Consider the following 16,339-nt stretch of genomic DNA (forward strand, 5'->3'; position numbering starts at 1 on the left):
TACACAAAATAATGATCTTTAAAAAAAGCATCATATGACCCCTTTAATGTTAAAAACAATGCAACACCCATCCTTATACTGAATTTGTCTGTGTATTAATACTAGTATTTTTTTCCATAATCTAAAACTTTAAATCTGTATTTATGTATTTTGTACTGTATTTTTTATATATTTATAACATTTCCATGCACACTTCATGAGTGACTGTCAAACTTGAAAATGCTCTTTTTATTTTCTGGACAGCTTCAGTAAAATAAATGTTGGTAGTAGTGATCAGAAATCGTTTTCCTTCTCACTGTGACAAAATATTTTGAAAGACTGATTTCAGAAGTACAACACTGTTAAAACACTAACAAAAGGCTCTTTACAAAAATTTATTCATATTTCCCCTGTACATATAAGCCTGATTTATGAAACTAAGCACACTTAAAACTAGTGCATGTATACAAATATCAAATAATAACTTTGTTTACATACAAATCATATAAATATGTAACAAATCAGATATATATTTTTTATCATTCAAAGTGTGTCTTTGTCAGTTCCTTAAAAAAAACTGATTGGCCTTTAAAAAACTCAGAAGGCTTAAATGATCTAGAGTGGAGGTACTGATGAATGAAACAACGTGGCGCACTCAAGCGTACATTCAACAGATATATGGTATACAGCACAGAGTGAAGCACACAGCTCAGTAGGTACGGCCATCTCCAAGACAACCTGCCCTTAAAGAACTACTACGATTTAGGTATCTGACCTTAAAGTGGCAAAGGATTATTCCTACTTGTTTTTAAAACATCACTCCCAACAAACCTGAAAAATAAACCCTAGTTTGAGGTTTTTATAAAGAACAATAAGTGCATTCATAATTTTTTGGTGAAATTATCACTGAGAAATAATAGTAAACAAAGATCATTAATCAAACACACCAACTAAATATATTACCAATGAAAACAGAAGGTCAGTGTAGACTCTTCTGCATGATATTGGTAAGATGAGGCTTAAGTCGCCATTAGTGGGAGATACCCAGTAATAAATATGTTATATGATAAAATAATTTGATATAAAGAAAATAAATATTGTAACAGATTTTCTCAAACTATAAATAAAGATTAAATGAGAGCAAACAATGGCTATCTGGAGATGAAACTAGAGTTTTCAAATTTGTCGCTTCTTTGATAATGAGAATAGCTTCAAATATTAACTTTGGCTTGGGATGAAGTACCTCCTGCTCATGGAGGGATTTCCCAGCAGCTGTTTGGTCAATCAACAATTGATCACTGCATCAATGGTACACTGCACAGAGAAACTTTGTTCTTTACTCTTTCTAGTGAAACAAATGTTGCAAATATAATTGTTTTCATTACTAACAATCAACCAACCACTAGCAGCAAAGTGTGGCTTAGTGGTAAACTGAGAAGTCTTCCAAATGAAAACTGTCAACAAAAACTGCCATGAATAAATCAAACTAGTTTCAAACCTCCCAAATGTTGGCATCAAACAACCTTTAAAGCAGCATTTGCAGTGAAACCTTTAAAATGTGATTGAAAACGGAGGGCTACAGTAGCTGAGGATGGAGTGGTGTCATGTTCACACCGTGTGTGTGAGCTCCAGGCCCACAGAAGAAGTACCTTCAGAGTCCATGTCTCGCAAGGTCCACTCTCCAAGGGCTCTAGTCAGTGATATGTCCTGGATGAACAGAGGGCTCTTCAGCCGCTCTACTTTTCAGACCAAACCTGAGTCTTTGGCCATCTTGTAGAAAATTCCCTTCTTGGCAGTTAAATTGGACGGAGAATCAAATTCTGCCATCTGGCCTTTATCGAGAACCAGCACCCTTTTAAGAAAACAATGAGGGAACATTTTTAAAGTATTATTATATAACAATGATAATATAGTGTGAGGATAGTCTTTCAATTTTATTATTATTTATATAATTTTTTTTATTGTTATTTCATATTTCGCTATTTGATGAAGTTTCGTTATTTAAAAAAAAAGTTTACCTAGTGTAGTCCATGATGGTGTTGAGACGGTGGGCGATGGTCAGAACGGTGCAGTCCTCAAACTGAGTTCTGATAGTGGACTGTATTAAATTGTCCGTCTCCAGGTCTACAGCTGCAGTGGCTTCATCCAAAACCAGAATCTTGGTCTTCCTCAGGAGAGCTCGGGCCAGGTATTTAATCCCATTCTATTAACCAATGTCTTTGCTTCTGACCTTCGATGATCCAGTTCAACCATACTAATAAGCAAAAATTACTCTAGACAAACATTTTTTTATTGCTGAAGTGTGTTGAAATTTCTTCTCCTGCATTCTACTGTACGGACTTAAATTTACTTTCCTTTCAGCCTGAGGCTTATTCATTTCACTTTTGGTGTGAAAAGGCTTTTATATTTGCCAAAAATAGAACTTTTTTATTTTAAAAACAAACAAGCAAGCCCTGTCCAGATTTAAAAAGTAACGCAAAAGTAACATAACACATTACTTCCCATAAAAAGTAACTTAGTAATGTAATTAGTTACTTTTTTACGGAGTAACGAAATATTGTAATGCATTACTTTTAAAAGTAACTTTCCCCAACACTGTTTAGGTGTATTTAAGTGCGGTACCTGAGGAATGATTGTGATTCTGGACCGTAGCTCATGCAGGCCCAGCTCAGCGATGTTGACTCCATCTACACAAATCTCCCCCTGAGCTGCCTCGATGATGCGGAAGAGCCCTAATGTCAATGAGGACTTTCCTGCTCCTGTCCTACCCACAATTCCCACCTAAGAAAAACACACAAATACATACATGACTAACGTTGCATGTTTATAAGGAAAAAAATTGTTTATTGATGAAGTCAAAGCTTGAGCAGATTCTGAATATTGCAATGGCTCCAGGCACCTTTTCTCCTCCCTCAATGTTGACCGAGATATCAGAAATAGCCAGCTCTAAGTCCTCTCTGTATCTCAAGCCAAAGTTGCGGATTTCAATATGACCAGTGGTCGGCCAACCAGCAGGCAGAGTTGAGTGCTCCAACCTCCATTCAGCCTGTAATCAGAGACATTAATGCAGCATAGACCAACCACATCTCAACAATCCATCTTTAACACTGAAACCAGAAATACATGAAGTTAACTTGAAACACTTTTGGGACATTGATATGTCCTGCAGTGTGACATGCTGTAGTTCATCTAATACTTTTTGAATTAGCTGACTGTTTATTACACTACCGTTTAGAAGTCTGGGGCTGGTAGGATGTTTTAAATGTTTTTGGAAAAAAAGCTCTTATGCTCAACCAGGCTGCATTTATTTGACCACAAATACAGTGAAAACAGCAATTTTGTGAAATATTTTTAACAATTTCAAATAACTTTTCTATTATGATATAATTTAAAGTGTAATTTATTCCTGTGATGCAAAGCTGAATTTTCATAAGCCATTACTCCAGTCTTCAGTGTCACATGATCCTTAGATATCTTTGTGTGTGTGTGTGTGGACTGAGATACTATATATACTGTCACTTTTGATCAATTTAATGCATCCTTGCTCAATAAAAGTATAAACATTTGAATGTTAGTATAAAGAATCAAATTTTTATAAAGTGTACGTAATCATTTAAAAAAATTAAATCATTTTAAAAATCACTTTTAAAAATTCATTTGTCAAACTGCCGGTTCATTTAAATTTAACAAGTGAAGAAAAAAAGTTTATTAGAAATAGTAAAAAAAAAAAAAAAGACCAGTGGTCAGCATACCAAATGGAAAAAAGACCAGTTACAAGATCACATTTCATAAATTAATACAAATTGTAGCCTAAAATCCTGATGTTAGCAAAGAAAAAGTCCATGGAGACGTCAAATAAATTACCCAAAGCTCCGGAAACTAGTGCCACATTTTGTGGACATATACTATCCCCCACCCCTCCATGTGTGCTAAATATCCTCATCTCTCTAGTACAGTGTGAGATAAGGGAGGAAACAGGGCTAATCACAGATTGGACTCTACACAAGAACAGAATGAACACACACACAATCTGCCTGCTGGTGCACTGACCTCTTTCTCTGTGTCTCCATATTCCTTCACCTTCTCCACTGCCACTATGTTAGTCTCCAGCTCAGAGGACATCCGCACCAGCCAGTTCAAATATGTTGTGACCTGTGAGAAATACGGAACTAGTAAGGATTCGGATGTACATTTGGTCTGTATCTCATCATTTTAGAAGTTAGACTGACCTGCAGCGCATAAGAGATGGACAGCCCCATGATACCTGGACTCAGACTGTCCCTGGCCATCACTGCAAAAAGCGCTGCAAATGCCACAATACAGTTGCCCACAAACTCTAACCTCACTGCCAGCCATCTGCAGAGGCACAAAAACACACACAAATCATCAGCTTTCCAAAAAACAAAACACTACTACATCAAACTTAATGACACCTAATAGACCTAAACCAGGAAAAAAAATTAAAAACCTGGTGATCTTCTGCGAATTCTCACCGGTTGGCTACAATGCTGGGGAAATAAGCTTTTTGGTTGTGGTCCACTCTTCCGTCACTCTCTCTGATGAAGCGTTGCTGCTCTCCAAATGCTCTGATCACACTGGTGCCCAGCAGCGTCTCGTTAAAGTGTGTGTAGACAGGAGAGCGGCTCACAGACTCCAGTCGTTTCAGTTGCCGAGAGGACGCCACGTAGAAACGCTAATAGAGACAAAAAGGCAAATGTCAGAGCAGCACCCACCATTACTACACTTACACTGAAGTTTTAGATCTTGAACCATTTCTATCTAAATGTTTTTTAGCCTAAAGAATTACTAGCCTTTCCTAACAAGCAGCTGCATGGTAAAATAACTGACTGACCTGTACAAAGAAGTAAAGCAGGCCCAGCGGAGGGATGATGATGGCCACCAGCGGTGTGGCGATGAGGATGACAGCACATGAACCCAGCACATTAAACATGGAGCCCATGAACATTTTTATGATGCTAGGGATGACCGAGTCAATGGTGTCTGTCTCTTTGGCAAAGCGGTTGACCAGGTTGCCACTGGGTGTGCGTTCGAAGAAAGACATGGGCGATCTCAGGACGTTGTAGAGCATCGTCTGGTGCAGGTAGCGGGAGGCTAAGATCCCACCAACAGACACTGCCACAGAATAGCAGAACACTGCAATGCCTGTCAGAGAGAAAATGAAAAAGAAAAAAGAAAAAGAGAAATCTGGCTTTTCAGAATCAAACTGGTTACTGGACAAATTTGCTAAAATATTAATAAATTACAAAATAAATAAATACATAAAAATAACTACATGTAGGTATATTAAAGGGTTAGTTCACCCAAAATGAAAATTAGCCCATAAATTACTCACCCTCAAGTCATCCTAGGTGTATAAAAATTATATAGAAGGATGCCGAGTTCCATAAAAATGCATTACACTAAAAAATATTCTTAAGGGGCAATTTAACATTTATTTTAAATAAAAACACTTCACACACAATTTTGACATTAAACAATACTCAATATTTTACCTTAAAATGTAAAAAATATTATGAAAATACCATCATTATTAATCGCAGCTATATATCACCTATGAAATTGAGATGGTATTTAAAATATATATATATATATTAGTGAATTTTGGAAGGTATTCCAAAAAGGTATTCCAATGATGTAATATTGTATTTAGAAAAAGAAAAACGTTGGCACACCAAGAAACATTTTTTTATTACAAGTTCTAGCCAACAGTGACCATATGCCTTTAAACTTCACTGTTAGTTTATGGAGCTTTGGTGTACCAACTTTTTCCTTTTTGTGATTTTTGCAGTTGCTCACTCTCACTGAGATTTCTGCCTGCTGGATGTGTGCACTTATAATTTCTGCCGAACTGTTGATTCCAATCGAAATATTTACTGTTAACTGAAATATTCATGTTAAACTGCAGCGCCCAAAACACAAGCCCTGTTAAGGCAATGCATTTCTTTTACAGAATTGTACAATTCAATAAGGTTTTTGATTTCAAAGACTTTTTGTACATTACATAACTTTGGAATATGCATTTATCCATGTAACTACAAGCTAATCTGAAAGCTTGGTTGAGGAGGCTATGTAACCTTGAATACAAATTGTCATATTAAAAGCAAGTTTTCAGGAATTTAAAATGTAAACATATGTAATAACACACAACATGAATATCTGTTAAATCACCTTGTGTGAGTCCGAGGGCTCCATACACCCCTAAACGCATCTCTCTGTTGGGCTGTGTGTTGTTGATAACAGGGTCATCTGTCCAGAGACTGAGCCAGTAGTTTGAGCCCAGAGAGGACAGATGATGACAGAAGAACAGAAAGATACTGAAGATGGACAAGGGCAAGCCGATAGCCTTCATGTACTCCCAAAACACAGACAGCTTCACCTGCACAACACACAACATTCACTAAATCTCAAAATCAGATGGAAATAGGAACCGTGATCTCGCATCCTAACATAGAGATGGCTGACTCATACCCTGCCAGTGTTGGCCTTGTCAGCCTCAGTCAGTCGGGCAGCTTCTGTGGATTTGGCCTTCTTTGCGGCCGCAACATCATTGGGTTCAGTTTTCTGTGGGGTTTTACCTGTGCCTGCTGCATTAAGAGAGATCTGACTCTGCCTACAGGACACAGAGATAGAGCAGGCTAGCAAATAATGTCAAAAAATTATTAGTACATGACTTAAATGTTAAATGGTTGTTACATATAAGACAGGGTCTTTATCAACCATAACACAAGTCATTTTTAGTATCTAGCACAAATGAGTGAATGATGCAGTAAGTTTACATGGTTTTGTTCTTGTTTTTTATCTGTCAAACTGATGGACGGCATTTGGAATGACTGATTCAACGACTCGTGATTTGGTCACTATGTTTCTCAAGCTCACAAATGAAATAATCAGTGAATAACCAATTAAATTTCCACCTGTTTCTCACACAAATCTATCATGAGACTTCAGAAGACGTATACAGAAAGCAATGCACAAATTAGGAAAGACAAAAATGTCTCGCCACTAGTGATTCATCATGTTGCAACATGTCTAGTCACAGTGTTTATTCATGAATCAGAAAAGGTATTAGGAATCTCTTACCCCAACACAGCAGCAGGGCCCCCATTCTCAAGTCCTTTCCATGGGACTGCTTCTGTGGATGAGAAAATATATTCTACATCAGACAGAATTACACACACCTTCCATACTTATATCAATGACTTCTTAAACTATTCTGTTACAGAAGACAAGCTTTCTCATTATTATCTATAAATCATGTCATTCAAAAGCACCTATGCAACACTATCTTTTTGCAACAAATTTTGTAATCAAGCAGCAACTAAAACACCAGGTCACACATGTCTATATTTAATGTGGCAATAGAAGGCAATCATAATTTGCTTCTAAGCAACCACACCTCTCAGGCCAGCTGAAATGAAAGATAGTCTATCAAAACTGTAGACACTAAATCAATGTTTTAGGCTCAGAGGTGAAGGTTAGAAGAATCACCAGCAGGCTGCTCAGCACCTCGGACACATGAGGAACTGACACAGTGACAAGACCGGTGAACGTTAAAGGTTGAAGTCATTCACAGTGCTCCATTCTAACAAAAATGATGAATGTAAATCAGTAGCGGTTTTTGGCACGGGCGAACCGGGCAGTCGCCCGGGGCGGCGTTTTTTCATGATACATGGGGGGCGGCACGAGCAGTTAAAAAAAAATACAAAATCCTTTGCGCCGCCGCCGCGAAGCGGTTTTCTGTTATCTATCATTTCACTGTGTGGGGAATTGGCAAATTGGCGCCCCTGCTTGCTGAGAAGGTGCCGTGCACAGATTCGAAGGGGGTCTCGCCCAGGGTGTAATTCAATGTAGCCACTGATGTAAATGTCCTGCACAGACTACAAAGACATTTCGCTGGATATCTTAAATGAAATTATCTTATTTATAAATATCATGTTTAAATATCATTTTGATTTAAAATAAATGTTATTCTTTTGAACTTTCTATTCAAAGAATACTAAAAAAAAAAAAAAAAAAAAATTTATTTAGTAGTGTGTATATAGATATAGGTAGTATAATCATCTCTATTAAAAAATATATATTTTATTATTTTTTAAATTTTATCCAATGACAAATGTTTTTGTTCAAATTGTAAGCACCAAATCAGCATATTAGAATGATTTCTGAAGGATCATGTGAATTCAGCTTTGCCGTCGCAGAATTAAATTACATTTTAAAATAGAAAAAAATTGAAAAAAAAAAAAAAGAGTTATTTTAAATTGTAGTAATTTTTCCACAATATTACAGTTCTTATTTTGGTAACACTTTACTTAAAGCCTTTATGTACTGTATAATGCATTATAAAGGGTTAGTAAATGGTATAATACATTATAATTATTCATCTTGTCGTAAATAATTACAACCGAATTTAAAATGCATAGTGTAACAATGAATTGATAAGTGTTATAATGCATTAAGTGTGGTTACAATTATTTATGAGATTGTAGAACGCATTATAAGGTGCTCTACAAGGCATAATTAAATGTATTATAACTTCTTTTATAATGCATTATGCATGAAGGCTTTGTTTTTTATTCATTTATGTTTTGATCAAATAAATGCAGTCTTGGTGAGAATAAGAGACTTTAAACAGTAGTGTATTTTCTCAAAAAGAGTCATGCATGAATTATGTAGTAAAACACATCATTGCATGGCTCTCAAGTGAGATGGGGTCCAATTCTATTACTGTGAAAAGGGGTACCATTTACTCCATCAAAATGAAGCGCAGTGCAAGGATGTGTAAAAGGTAAATCTAAGGGTTGTGAGATCCAATAGTAATGAAGTGGGAAAGTACTAAAACAACTCAGTGTGCACCTCAAATATTTCAGGCCTCAGACCAGGATAATAAGCCCTATTCTAACATGCAGTACAGGCAGGCCTATTCAATTTATATGGCCCGGGGACAAATTACACCCTCAAACCTTCGGATTTCCCTTTTTCGTCCTCTGCCTCCCCTCCCTCCTCTGAAGAGCCAAAAGAGGGGACACAACAAATAAGAACAAATGGAGATGAAAACACAGACATACAGACCAAAAAAAGATCACTAGACACGGATTATTTTGGAAAAAAGATCACACACAATGTGAACAATAGTAATCATTTAGAGGAAACGGCTATGTGAAAGGACAGACGCATGAAAGCATGAAAGAAGTTCAGATATGAGGAGGCCAGCCTCACCTCCCACTGACTCCTCCACCTCCTCCTGCTCTGTGTTGGTGTAGGTACGCAGGAACTCAGCGAAAGCACCCTGTCTGCCCAGCAGCTCAGTGTAAGAGCCCATCTCTGTGATTTCCCCATCCACCATCACCAAGATCAGGTCAGCCTGGGGCAGGAAGCTCAGCCCGTGGGTCACCAGAACCCGAGTCTGAAAGAGTACCATGTGTGATGTGAAATGTCTATAAGAGATGTATACATATTTGGATAATACATGGCTAAAATGGCCTTACTCTGCCCTGTAGCAACCCCTGAGGCCCGATGACCTTCTCAAAGATGTGTTTTCCCACATGAGCATCCACAGCGGAGAGTGGGTCATCCAGCAGATACACTGCACAGTTGCAGTAGATAGCCCTGGCCACACTCACCCGCTGTTTCTGACCTCCAGACAGATTCACGCCCTAAAATGACAATGTCACATGATTAACCCAACTGACTGCTATTTAAATAATGTCAGATTGTTGCATTAAAAGCAGCCTGTGACACCATGCAGCATTAACCTTCAATGTATCGTGCTTGTTTATGACAAAGTGTAAGAATCTTTCTAAAGTCTTTATTTACCTTCTCCCCAATCTCTGTCAAGTCTCCTCCAGGTAGGATCTCCAGGTCTGGTAGGAGAGCACAAGCCTCCACCACCTTCTGGTACCAGCTGTCTTTTGCGTCCCGTCCAAACAAAATGTTGTCTTTGAGAGTGGCGTTTTGGATCCAGGCCTGCTGTGGCACGTAAGCCACAGAGCCCTGAAAAACATCAGATACTCAATGCATTTATTTATCATCCTATTATCAATGTTATCCAAATACACAGTGGGCCCAAAATTCTTGGACCGCTTTGAAAAACTGGTATTTTTCTTTCATACTGTTCTTAAGCTTAAGCTTTAACCTTAAATGTCTTTAAGGCATTGTTGTTAATAAATCAAAACAAAGAAAGGTTTTGGCATGTAATGAAGCATTTCTAAATCAAATAAAAAAATTTGGGACATTGATCATGTGACAGTCAGATGTTCTTGCTTTCACAGAAGCACAAGACGCTTTTTGGCACATCTTCAAATCATGTGGAGTTGACGCCAATCAAGGAACAAACCAAATACTAAGACGTTACGAAATTCGAACTTTAATTCTAATTCAAATTTTCATTACATTGTTATGCTGCTAATATAATGAAATGATGTAATATAAAAGCTATGAATATTTTATAAAAAAATATATATATAGTAAATTATATTTTATACATAATAAAATATTAAATTATAATTGAAAATCTAGTGGTCTGAAATGTTTGAGCCCCAGTGTAAGCAGTACATAATCTATTTAACTTAAATACAACAAAGCACTTAACTCGAAGAGCCACTGTTTCCACACAAAATTATTTCAGGCAACCTTGCAATAAAGAAGCACATAGCTTGTGTCTGTACCTTAATCGAGACAGATCCTTCTTGCTTCTGCATTTCTCCCAGCAAAGCTGAAAGCAGAGAGGATTTCCCTGAACCCACGTGCCCTACCACAGCAACAAGCGCCCCCTCAGGGATACGCACATGAATCCTGAAGAGACAGAGAGACGCGCTGAGACAAGAACAGATACAAACAACAACAAACAGTTCAAGCAACATGTGGACAGAGGCGGCAAAGAGTTAATTAATTCATTCAGATTTCTTCATTCACTTCATTGTTGATTGCAGATTTCGGGCAAATCCTTCAGAATGTACTGATAGAATTGTAAAGTCAAATTACACAGTTCAATGCATGATTTGAAGTAAATGGTGGAAATTAAGCTAAGATTGAAAGCAATTCAGCATACCCAAATTTCATTCTCCCTCTCATTAATATCAGTGGAGATTCACCAGATTACATTTCCTCTGGCGATTGATGCTCTCCTGTATCGGGGTTCATGCACATGTACTTGCCTGTAATGTCCTCAGAAGCCTGTTTCACTGGTTCTGCTCTATGTAACCGCAATATTAATGTCAATGCTAAAAGTCATTTTGATGCCTTGAAAATAAAAACAACAACAACAACATTTGTGTAGAGTACATAGGGCTGGGAATTGATAACGGATATTAAGCCCAAAAATCAAATGATTTTCATGACGTTCTGTTACATTAACGGGTCTTGAATGTTTTCTAATGTGGGCAGAAACAGTATTGAAATACTGTAAACTGTAGCATTTATTGCCTAATAAATAGACTTTTGCATTGTTGCTGTTGCATACAACAATAACAATATTGTATGACCGGTATAGTCCTATTCAAATGGCAAACAAATGACTAATCAGTCTTATGTTAGACTTGCTAGACTGACAGGTTGTACTACAATAGCTTTTTGTAACAAATTGTACTTCAAAAAAAAGTGATCATTGTTATATAAAAAAAGTGTTGTTTGTGTTTAGTTTTGACTAATTGTTGAGGGAAATTGGTGCTTCTTTAAAAGTAATAAAATAGTTGTACATGGAATCGTTCATCAGAATCGTGAAATTTCGTACAATTCCCATCCCTTGTACTCTATAACACTAAAAAAAAATGCTATTCATTGGATCATGTAGTATCTCTTTTACACGCAAAGAAAACGGTGTTACCTCTTCAAAGTAGGGGAGTCATCTTTAGACCAGCTAAAAGCTCCGTCCACAATCCTGATGCTGTCAGGAGCTGAATGAGCAGGAAACAACAATGAAGTCTCTTAAGTGAACATCAAAACACACGGGATGTCTTTAAACCCACAGATCTACTGAACAGCTGCTACTCTCTCATACAATGCTGTTTTATGTCTGTCTGTGGAAACTGTTTGTGGACTGGAATGCTTTGTGAGTCAAACACGCATAGCATACTAAAAAAATACATGCCACAGAATATGGCACATTTGTTTAATTTCAGATTTGAACTGCTTGTGAATCACTCGACTCACATGCAGTGATGGCTGGCCGCTCCACATTGTCTTCATCCAACTCCTCATGGGACAGAAACACACGCAGACGCTTCATAGACACACTGGCCTGATGGAAGCAATACATTTCATAGTCATAAAAAAATTGAAATCAGATGACAAGTTCCTGGATTTCCGTGTTAACCGTGCTATCCTTCTCGATCCCATCACAAGTGGCCAAAAAACGTTTGAGATGCGTTTGAACTTATATCACATTCTAAGGTATTTCAAGGTTCACATTTTAGTTCAATGTTTTTTAAAAAAGAAAGAGAGAGAGAGAAAGGTAATACCTGCACCATGCTGCTGATGACCATGGGCAACATATTAAGAGGGAAGCGCAGGATGTTGAACAAGGCCAGAGAAACGAATGCCTTCTGTGCATCCAAAATATTATGTTCATCCATTAACACATATACTGCGAATGTGGAAAGGGCAACCTTTGTAAAAGAGACAAGATGACAAGAGCAAACGTCACTGCACAACCATAAGGTAGCATCAAAAAAAAAAAAGTGGGCATAATGATGAAAAAGCCCATGCAGGACTAGAACTCAAAGGCACCACCTACCAAAAATGGTGCGCAGACCCAAGTAAAGGTGGACACAGCACCAAGGTAAGCAGTCTTCTTCAGCACACGCAATTCACTCTCTCGGATGGCAGAAACTTTGTCTTTGAATGCCAGTTCCCATGCGTAGAGTTTGAGGACTTTAATGCCATTCAGCACCTCATTCATAAGCTTGATCCTATTGTCCTTGCTTTTCATTTGGGCAACCTGTGGGTGAGTGTGTCAGATTAACAAAGACGAACTAATTAACTAAATTGCCTGCTGAGCAGGAAAAGAGGTACAAACCTGGTAGGTTTTAGTTTTCATGGCAATGACTGCATTTACAGGAACCATTAGCACCATCACAGCAACTCCAGCAAGCACAGAAGGACCCAGATTCTTATAACAAAAGAGCAAAAAATAAATAAAAACAGGTATTAGTGATGTGCAATGAAATAAGCATACAAGCCAAGACACCTTTGTGTAGGCACATACCTGCCACAGGAAGTAAAGGGCCAGGATAACCTGCAAAGGTGCTGACCAAATCATGTTGATATAGGTTATGAGGTCCATAAAACGCTGAGCATCTACAGACATCAGATTCACAATCTCTCCGACAGTGGATGTTCGTCGAGCAGCATTGGTAATGACCAAGGCCTTGACAAAATGAAGGAAAATATTATAAATCACTACACTACCATTCAATTTCTTACTTTTTTAATTAAAAATAATTTAAATTAAAAAAAAAAAGTAAAGAAATGTGTTACTTTATTCAGCAAGGATGCATTAACTTGATCAAAAGTGACAGTAAAAGACATTTATCGTGTACATTTATAGTATACAGCTTTGCCATCACATGAACAAAATACATTTTACAATATATTACACAACAAAAAATTTAAATTGTTTTCTTGATCAAACAAATGCAGCCTTGGTGAGCATGTTGTTCATTCACCAACACATTTTCGAAAAAACATTAAAAAAAAATCTTACTGACCCCAAACTTTTGAATGGTACTGTATATAAACTTTAAAAGTCATATTCATTAAAAAACATGGCAAATTCACACTTGACATGCATTTTTTGCCGTTTTTTGAACCTCCAAATGTGCATGAACACTGTATTACTCCATGTTACAGACATTTGAGCAATCAAAAGTCCACTTACTTTCCTGTACACGGCACCAACAATGGCCGTACGTAACCTCATGCCTGTCACAAAGCAAACATGGAAATATTTCTGCAGAATGAGGGTTTGCACGCAGGTACAAACGAACAGCAGGGTGGTGTAGAAGTAGCCATGCCAAGTGGGGGCACTTGAATCATTCACAAACTGGATCAGTAGCCTAAGATAAAAAAAAGACCGAACTCACATGAGTATAAATTAACATGTCAATCACGCAGCAGAATGCAGTTCTTCTGGATTCAAGTGCAAGAAAAGTGGGCAAACTGGATAAAGGCTCACTGCCGAGACTTCAGGTGTTATTTTCAAAGGATTAGAGAGGATTTAAACATGGTCAAGTGCACAATTTGATGGCACAACTTCTCAGCATGCCAAAACTAACTCTTCACTGGAGCTCTTTTAAGAGCCACAGCTGTTGTTTTGACAGAGTGGCCTTCCCACAGAGTTAGTGGCCTAGTTAGTCATTTCCAACCACATGACTGTGAAAAGGCAGAGGGCACACTTGCACTTTCCCCTGCAGAGAACTACTGCTTCTGAACTCAGCACAGATGGGAATAATCGCACGTGGAAAAAAGAAAAAGATGATTCTGATGCTGTATATTCATACCTGAGAATCTCTGGCCCAACAAACATCAGGATGTCATGAATAATCTTATACAGAGAGCTGACGAGAAAGTATGGTCCAAAGGTTCGGCAGAGCGCGCAGAAAAGGGACGGCTCGCCAGTTTTCTGAAGGGTTTTTGCAAGCAAAATCTCAGACTCTTCTATTGGTTGTCCATCCTTCTTTTCTCCCCTTGCTGCTCTTTTTGGGGAGTAGAGTGTCTTATCTACGGGCCTAACACAAAAAGCATAACCCAATCAGAGGATTAGTCATTTTTGTAGCAAGTTGTCTACTTGAGAAAAAAAAGTGACTTCTCACTTCTGACCTTTTGACCTTATTGCATTCCTGGTCCCAGCGGCGCACCAGCTGTGGCACCACTCTTTGAGACTTATCCTCCGTGTTGAGCGACCACAGATCCTTCTCTTCCAGAGGCCTTTTATAACCAGTCACCATCAATCTATGAGGAAACAAGAGGAACATACATCAAGAAAAAAACATCCAGTCTGAATACAAGCTTATACATAAGCAAAAAATGAAGGCTTCTTCAAAAAGGATACTTCTACCCGATACAGACAGTAGAGAGAAGATAGAAATTGATGGGATGAATGGGATCAAGAAATTACATGAGCCAGAATAAACCTTCTAGATTTTTGTTGTGCAAAATTAATTTTTTTAAAGAAAGAGTGATAGAGATGCAGTCATTTATTTTGCTCACCCTGTGATCCACCAGAAAGTGATTCTGGACAGGAATGAAGCTCCCGACTCTGGACATGGATTCTGTACAAAAACATTCACAGCACTGGGGATCAATTCAACATTCATATAATAAGGCATTCCTCTACCTTCTTTAAGTAAAGTTCACTAACCGAGTCTTTGACAGCCTGTGAAAAGAGTGGAGGCTGGTCGGACAAGCAGGCCAGGATCAGGGAGATGAGCAGCATGGTGTAATATATGTAGAAGGTGGTATATTTGAACACATTCACACTGGCAGGCTGAAAGGAAAGACCAAACAACAATTTAAGGGTTTTCTCACATTTCAAACAAACCTGATTTGTTTTTGTTTTTTTATCTGTACTTTAGAACTGACTGTCCTTTTGCAATTGATGAAATATGATCCGTTTATCCAGTTTGTTCAATATCCTGTACAGGTGCATCTCAAAAAATTAGAATATCGTGAAAAAGTTCATTGTTTTTGGTAACTTATTTCAAAAAGTGAAACTTTCATATATTCTAGATTCATTACAAAAGTGTTATTATTTCAAAAGTTTTTTTGTTTTAATTTTGATGATTAGAGCCGTGACGTCTGCTGGTGTTGGTCCATTGTGTTTTATCAGGTCCAAAGTCAATGCAGCCGTCTACAAGGAGATTTTGGAGCACTTTACGCTTCCATCTGCTGAAAAGCTTTATGGAGATGCTGATTTCCTTTTCCAGCAGGACTTAAGCATCTGCCCACAGTGCCAAAACCACTTCCAAGTGGTTTGCTGACTGACATGATATTACTGTGTTACTGTGATTGGCCAGCCCACATGTCTGACATGAACCCCATATAGAAATCTATGGGATATTTTCAAGAGAAAGATGAGAAACAGTCGATCCAACAATACAGACGAGCTGAAGGCTCAATAGTGCCTCAGCAGTGCCACAGGCTGATCGCTTCCACACCTCACCGAGGCTGTCATTTGTGCTAAAGGAGCCCCGACCAAGTATTTAGAGTGCATAATTGAACATACTTTAAAGAACTTGAACTTTTCTGTTTTGCAAATCCTTTTTTTGATTAATCTTAGGAAATATTTTGAGATACTGGATTTTTGACTTTCATGAGCTGTAAGCTATAATGTGTAATTTTAAAT

General features: G+C 37.8%; 1 protein-coding gene across 2 annotated transcripts in view; it reads right to left on the bottom strand.

Annotated features, from left to right (window-relative positions):
• Nucleotides 1–201: 201 nt before the first annotated feature.
• LOC107721490 (multidrug resistance-associated protein 1-like) overlaps nt 202–16,339 on the bottom strand; it is a 19,864-nt gene continuing 3,726 nt past the window's right edge. The window contains exons 5-30 of one of the 2 annotated variants that reach the window (XM_016529517.1): nt 15,356–15,481; nt 15,205–15,266; nt 14,815–14,946; nt 14,496–14,723; nt 13,874–14,051; nt 13,202–13,363; nt 13,013–13,105; nt 12,731–12,934; nt 12,456–12,602; nt 12,148–12,235; nt 11,822–11,891; nt 10,665–10,791; nt 9,814–9,990; nt 9,486–9,653; nt 9,217–9,403; nt 7,081–7,132; nt 6,469–6,610; nt 6,169–6,376; nt 4,832–5,142; nt 4,473–4,672; nt 4,209–4,335; nt 4,030–4,131; nt 2,879–3,025; nt 2,455–2,760; nt 1,998–2,182; nt 202–1,831 (exon numbers count right to left, since the gene is read on the bottom strand). In XM_016529517.1, the coding sequence (XP_016385003.1) occupies nt 1,723–1,831; nt 1,998–2,182; nt 2,455–2,760; nt 2,879–3,025; nt 4,030–4,131; nt 4,209–4,335; nt 4,473–4,672; nt 4,832–5,142; nt 6,169–6,376; nt 6,469–6,610; nt 7,081–7,132; nt 9,217–9,403; nt 9,486–9,653; nt 9,814–9,990; nt 10,665–10,791; nt 11,822–11,891; nt 12,148–12,235; nt 12,456–12,602; nt 12,731–12,934; nt 13,013–13,105; nt 13,202–13,363; nt 13,874–14,051; nt 14,496–14,723; nt 14,815–14,946; nt 15,205–15,266; nt 15,356–15,481 (4,038 nt within the window). In that variant the 3' untranslated portion in view covers nt 202–1,722. Of the gene's footprint in view, nt 1,832–1,997; nt 2,183–2,454; nt 2,761–2,878; nt 3,026–4,029; nt 4,132–4,208; nt 4,336–4,447; nt 4,673–4,831; nt 5,143–6,168; nt 6,377–6,468; nt 6,611–7,080; nt 7,133–8,960; nt 9,003–9,216; nt 9,404–9,485; nt 9,654–9,813; nt 9,991–10,664; nt 10,792–11,821; nt 11,892–12,147; nt 12,236–12,455; nt 12,603–12,730; nt 12,935–13,012; nt 13,106–13,201; nt 13,364–13,873; nt 14,052–14,495; nt 14,724–14,814; nt 14,947–15,204; nt 15,267–15,355; nt 15,482–16,339 lie in introns of those variants that run through there. The other variant, XM_016529516.1, reaches the window with a different exon arrangement.

The sequence above is a fragment of the Sinocyclocheilus rhinocerous genome, unplaced genomic scaffold (assembly GCF_001515625.1).
Source record: "Sinocyclocheilus rhinocerous isolate Xijiao unplaced genomic scaffold, SAMN03320098_v1.1 scaffold481, whole genome shotgun sequence".
Classification (NCBI taxonomy): domain Eukaryota; kingdom Metazoa; phylum Chordata; class Actinopteri; order Cypriniformes; family Cyprinidae; genus Sinocyclocheilus; species Sinocyclocheilus rhinocerous.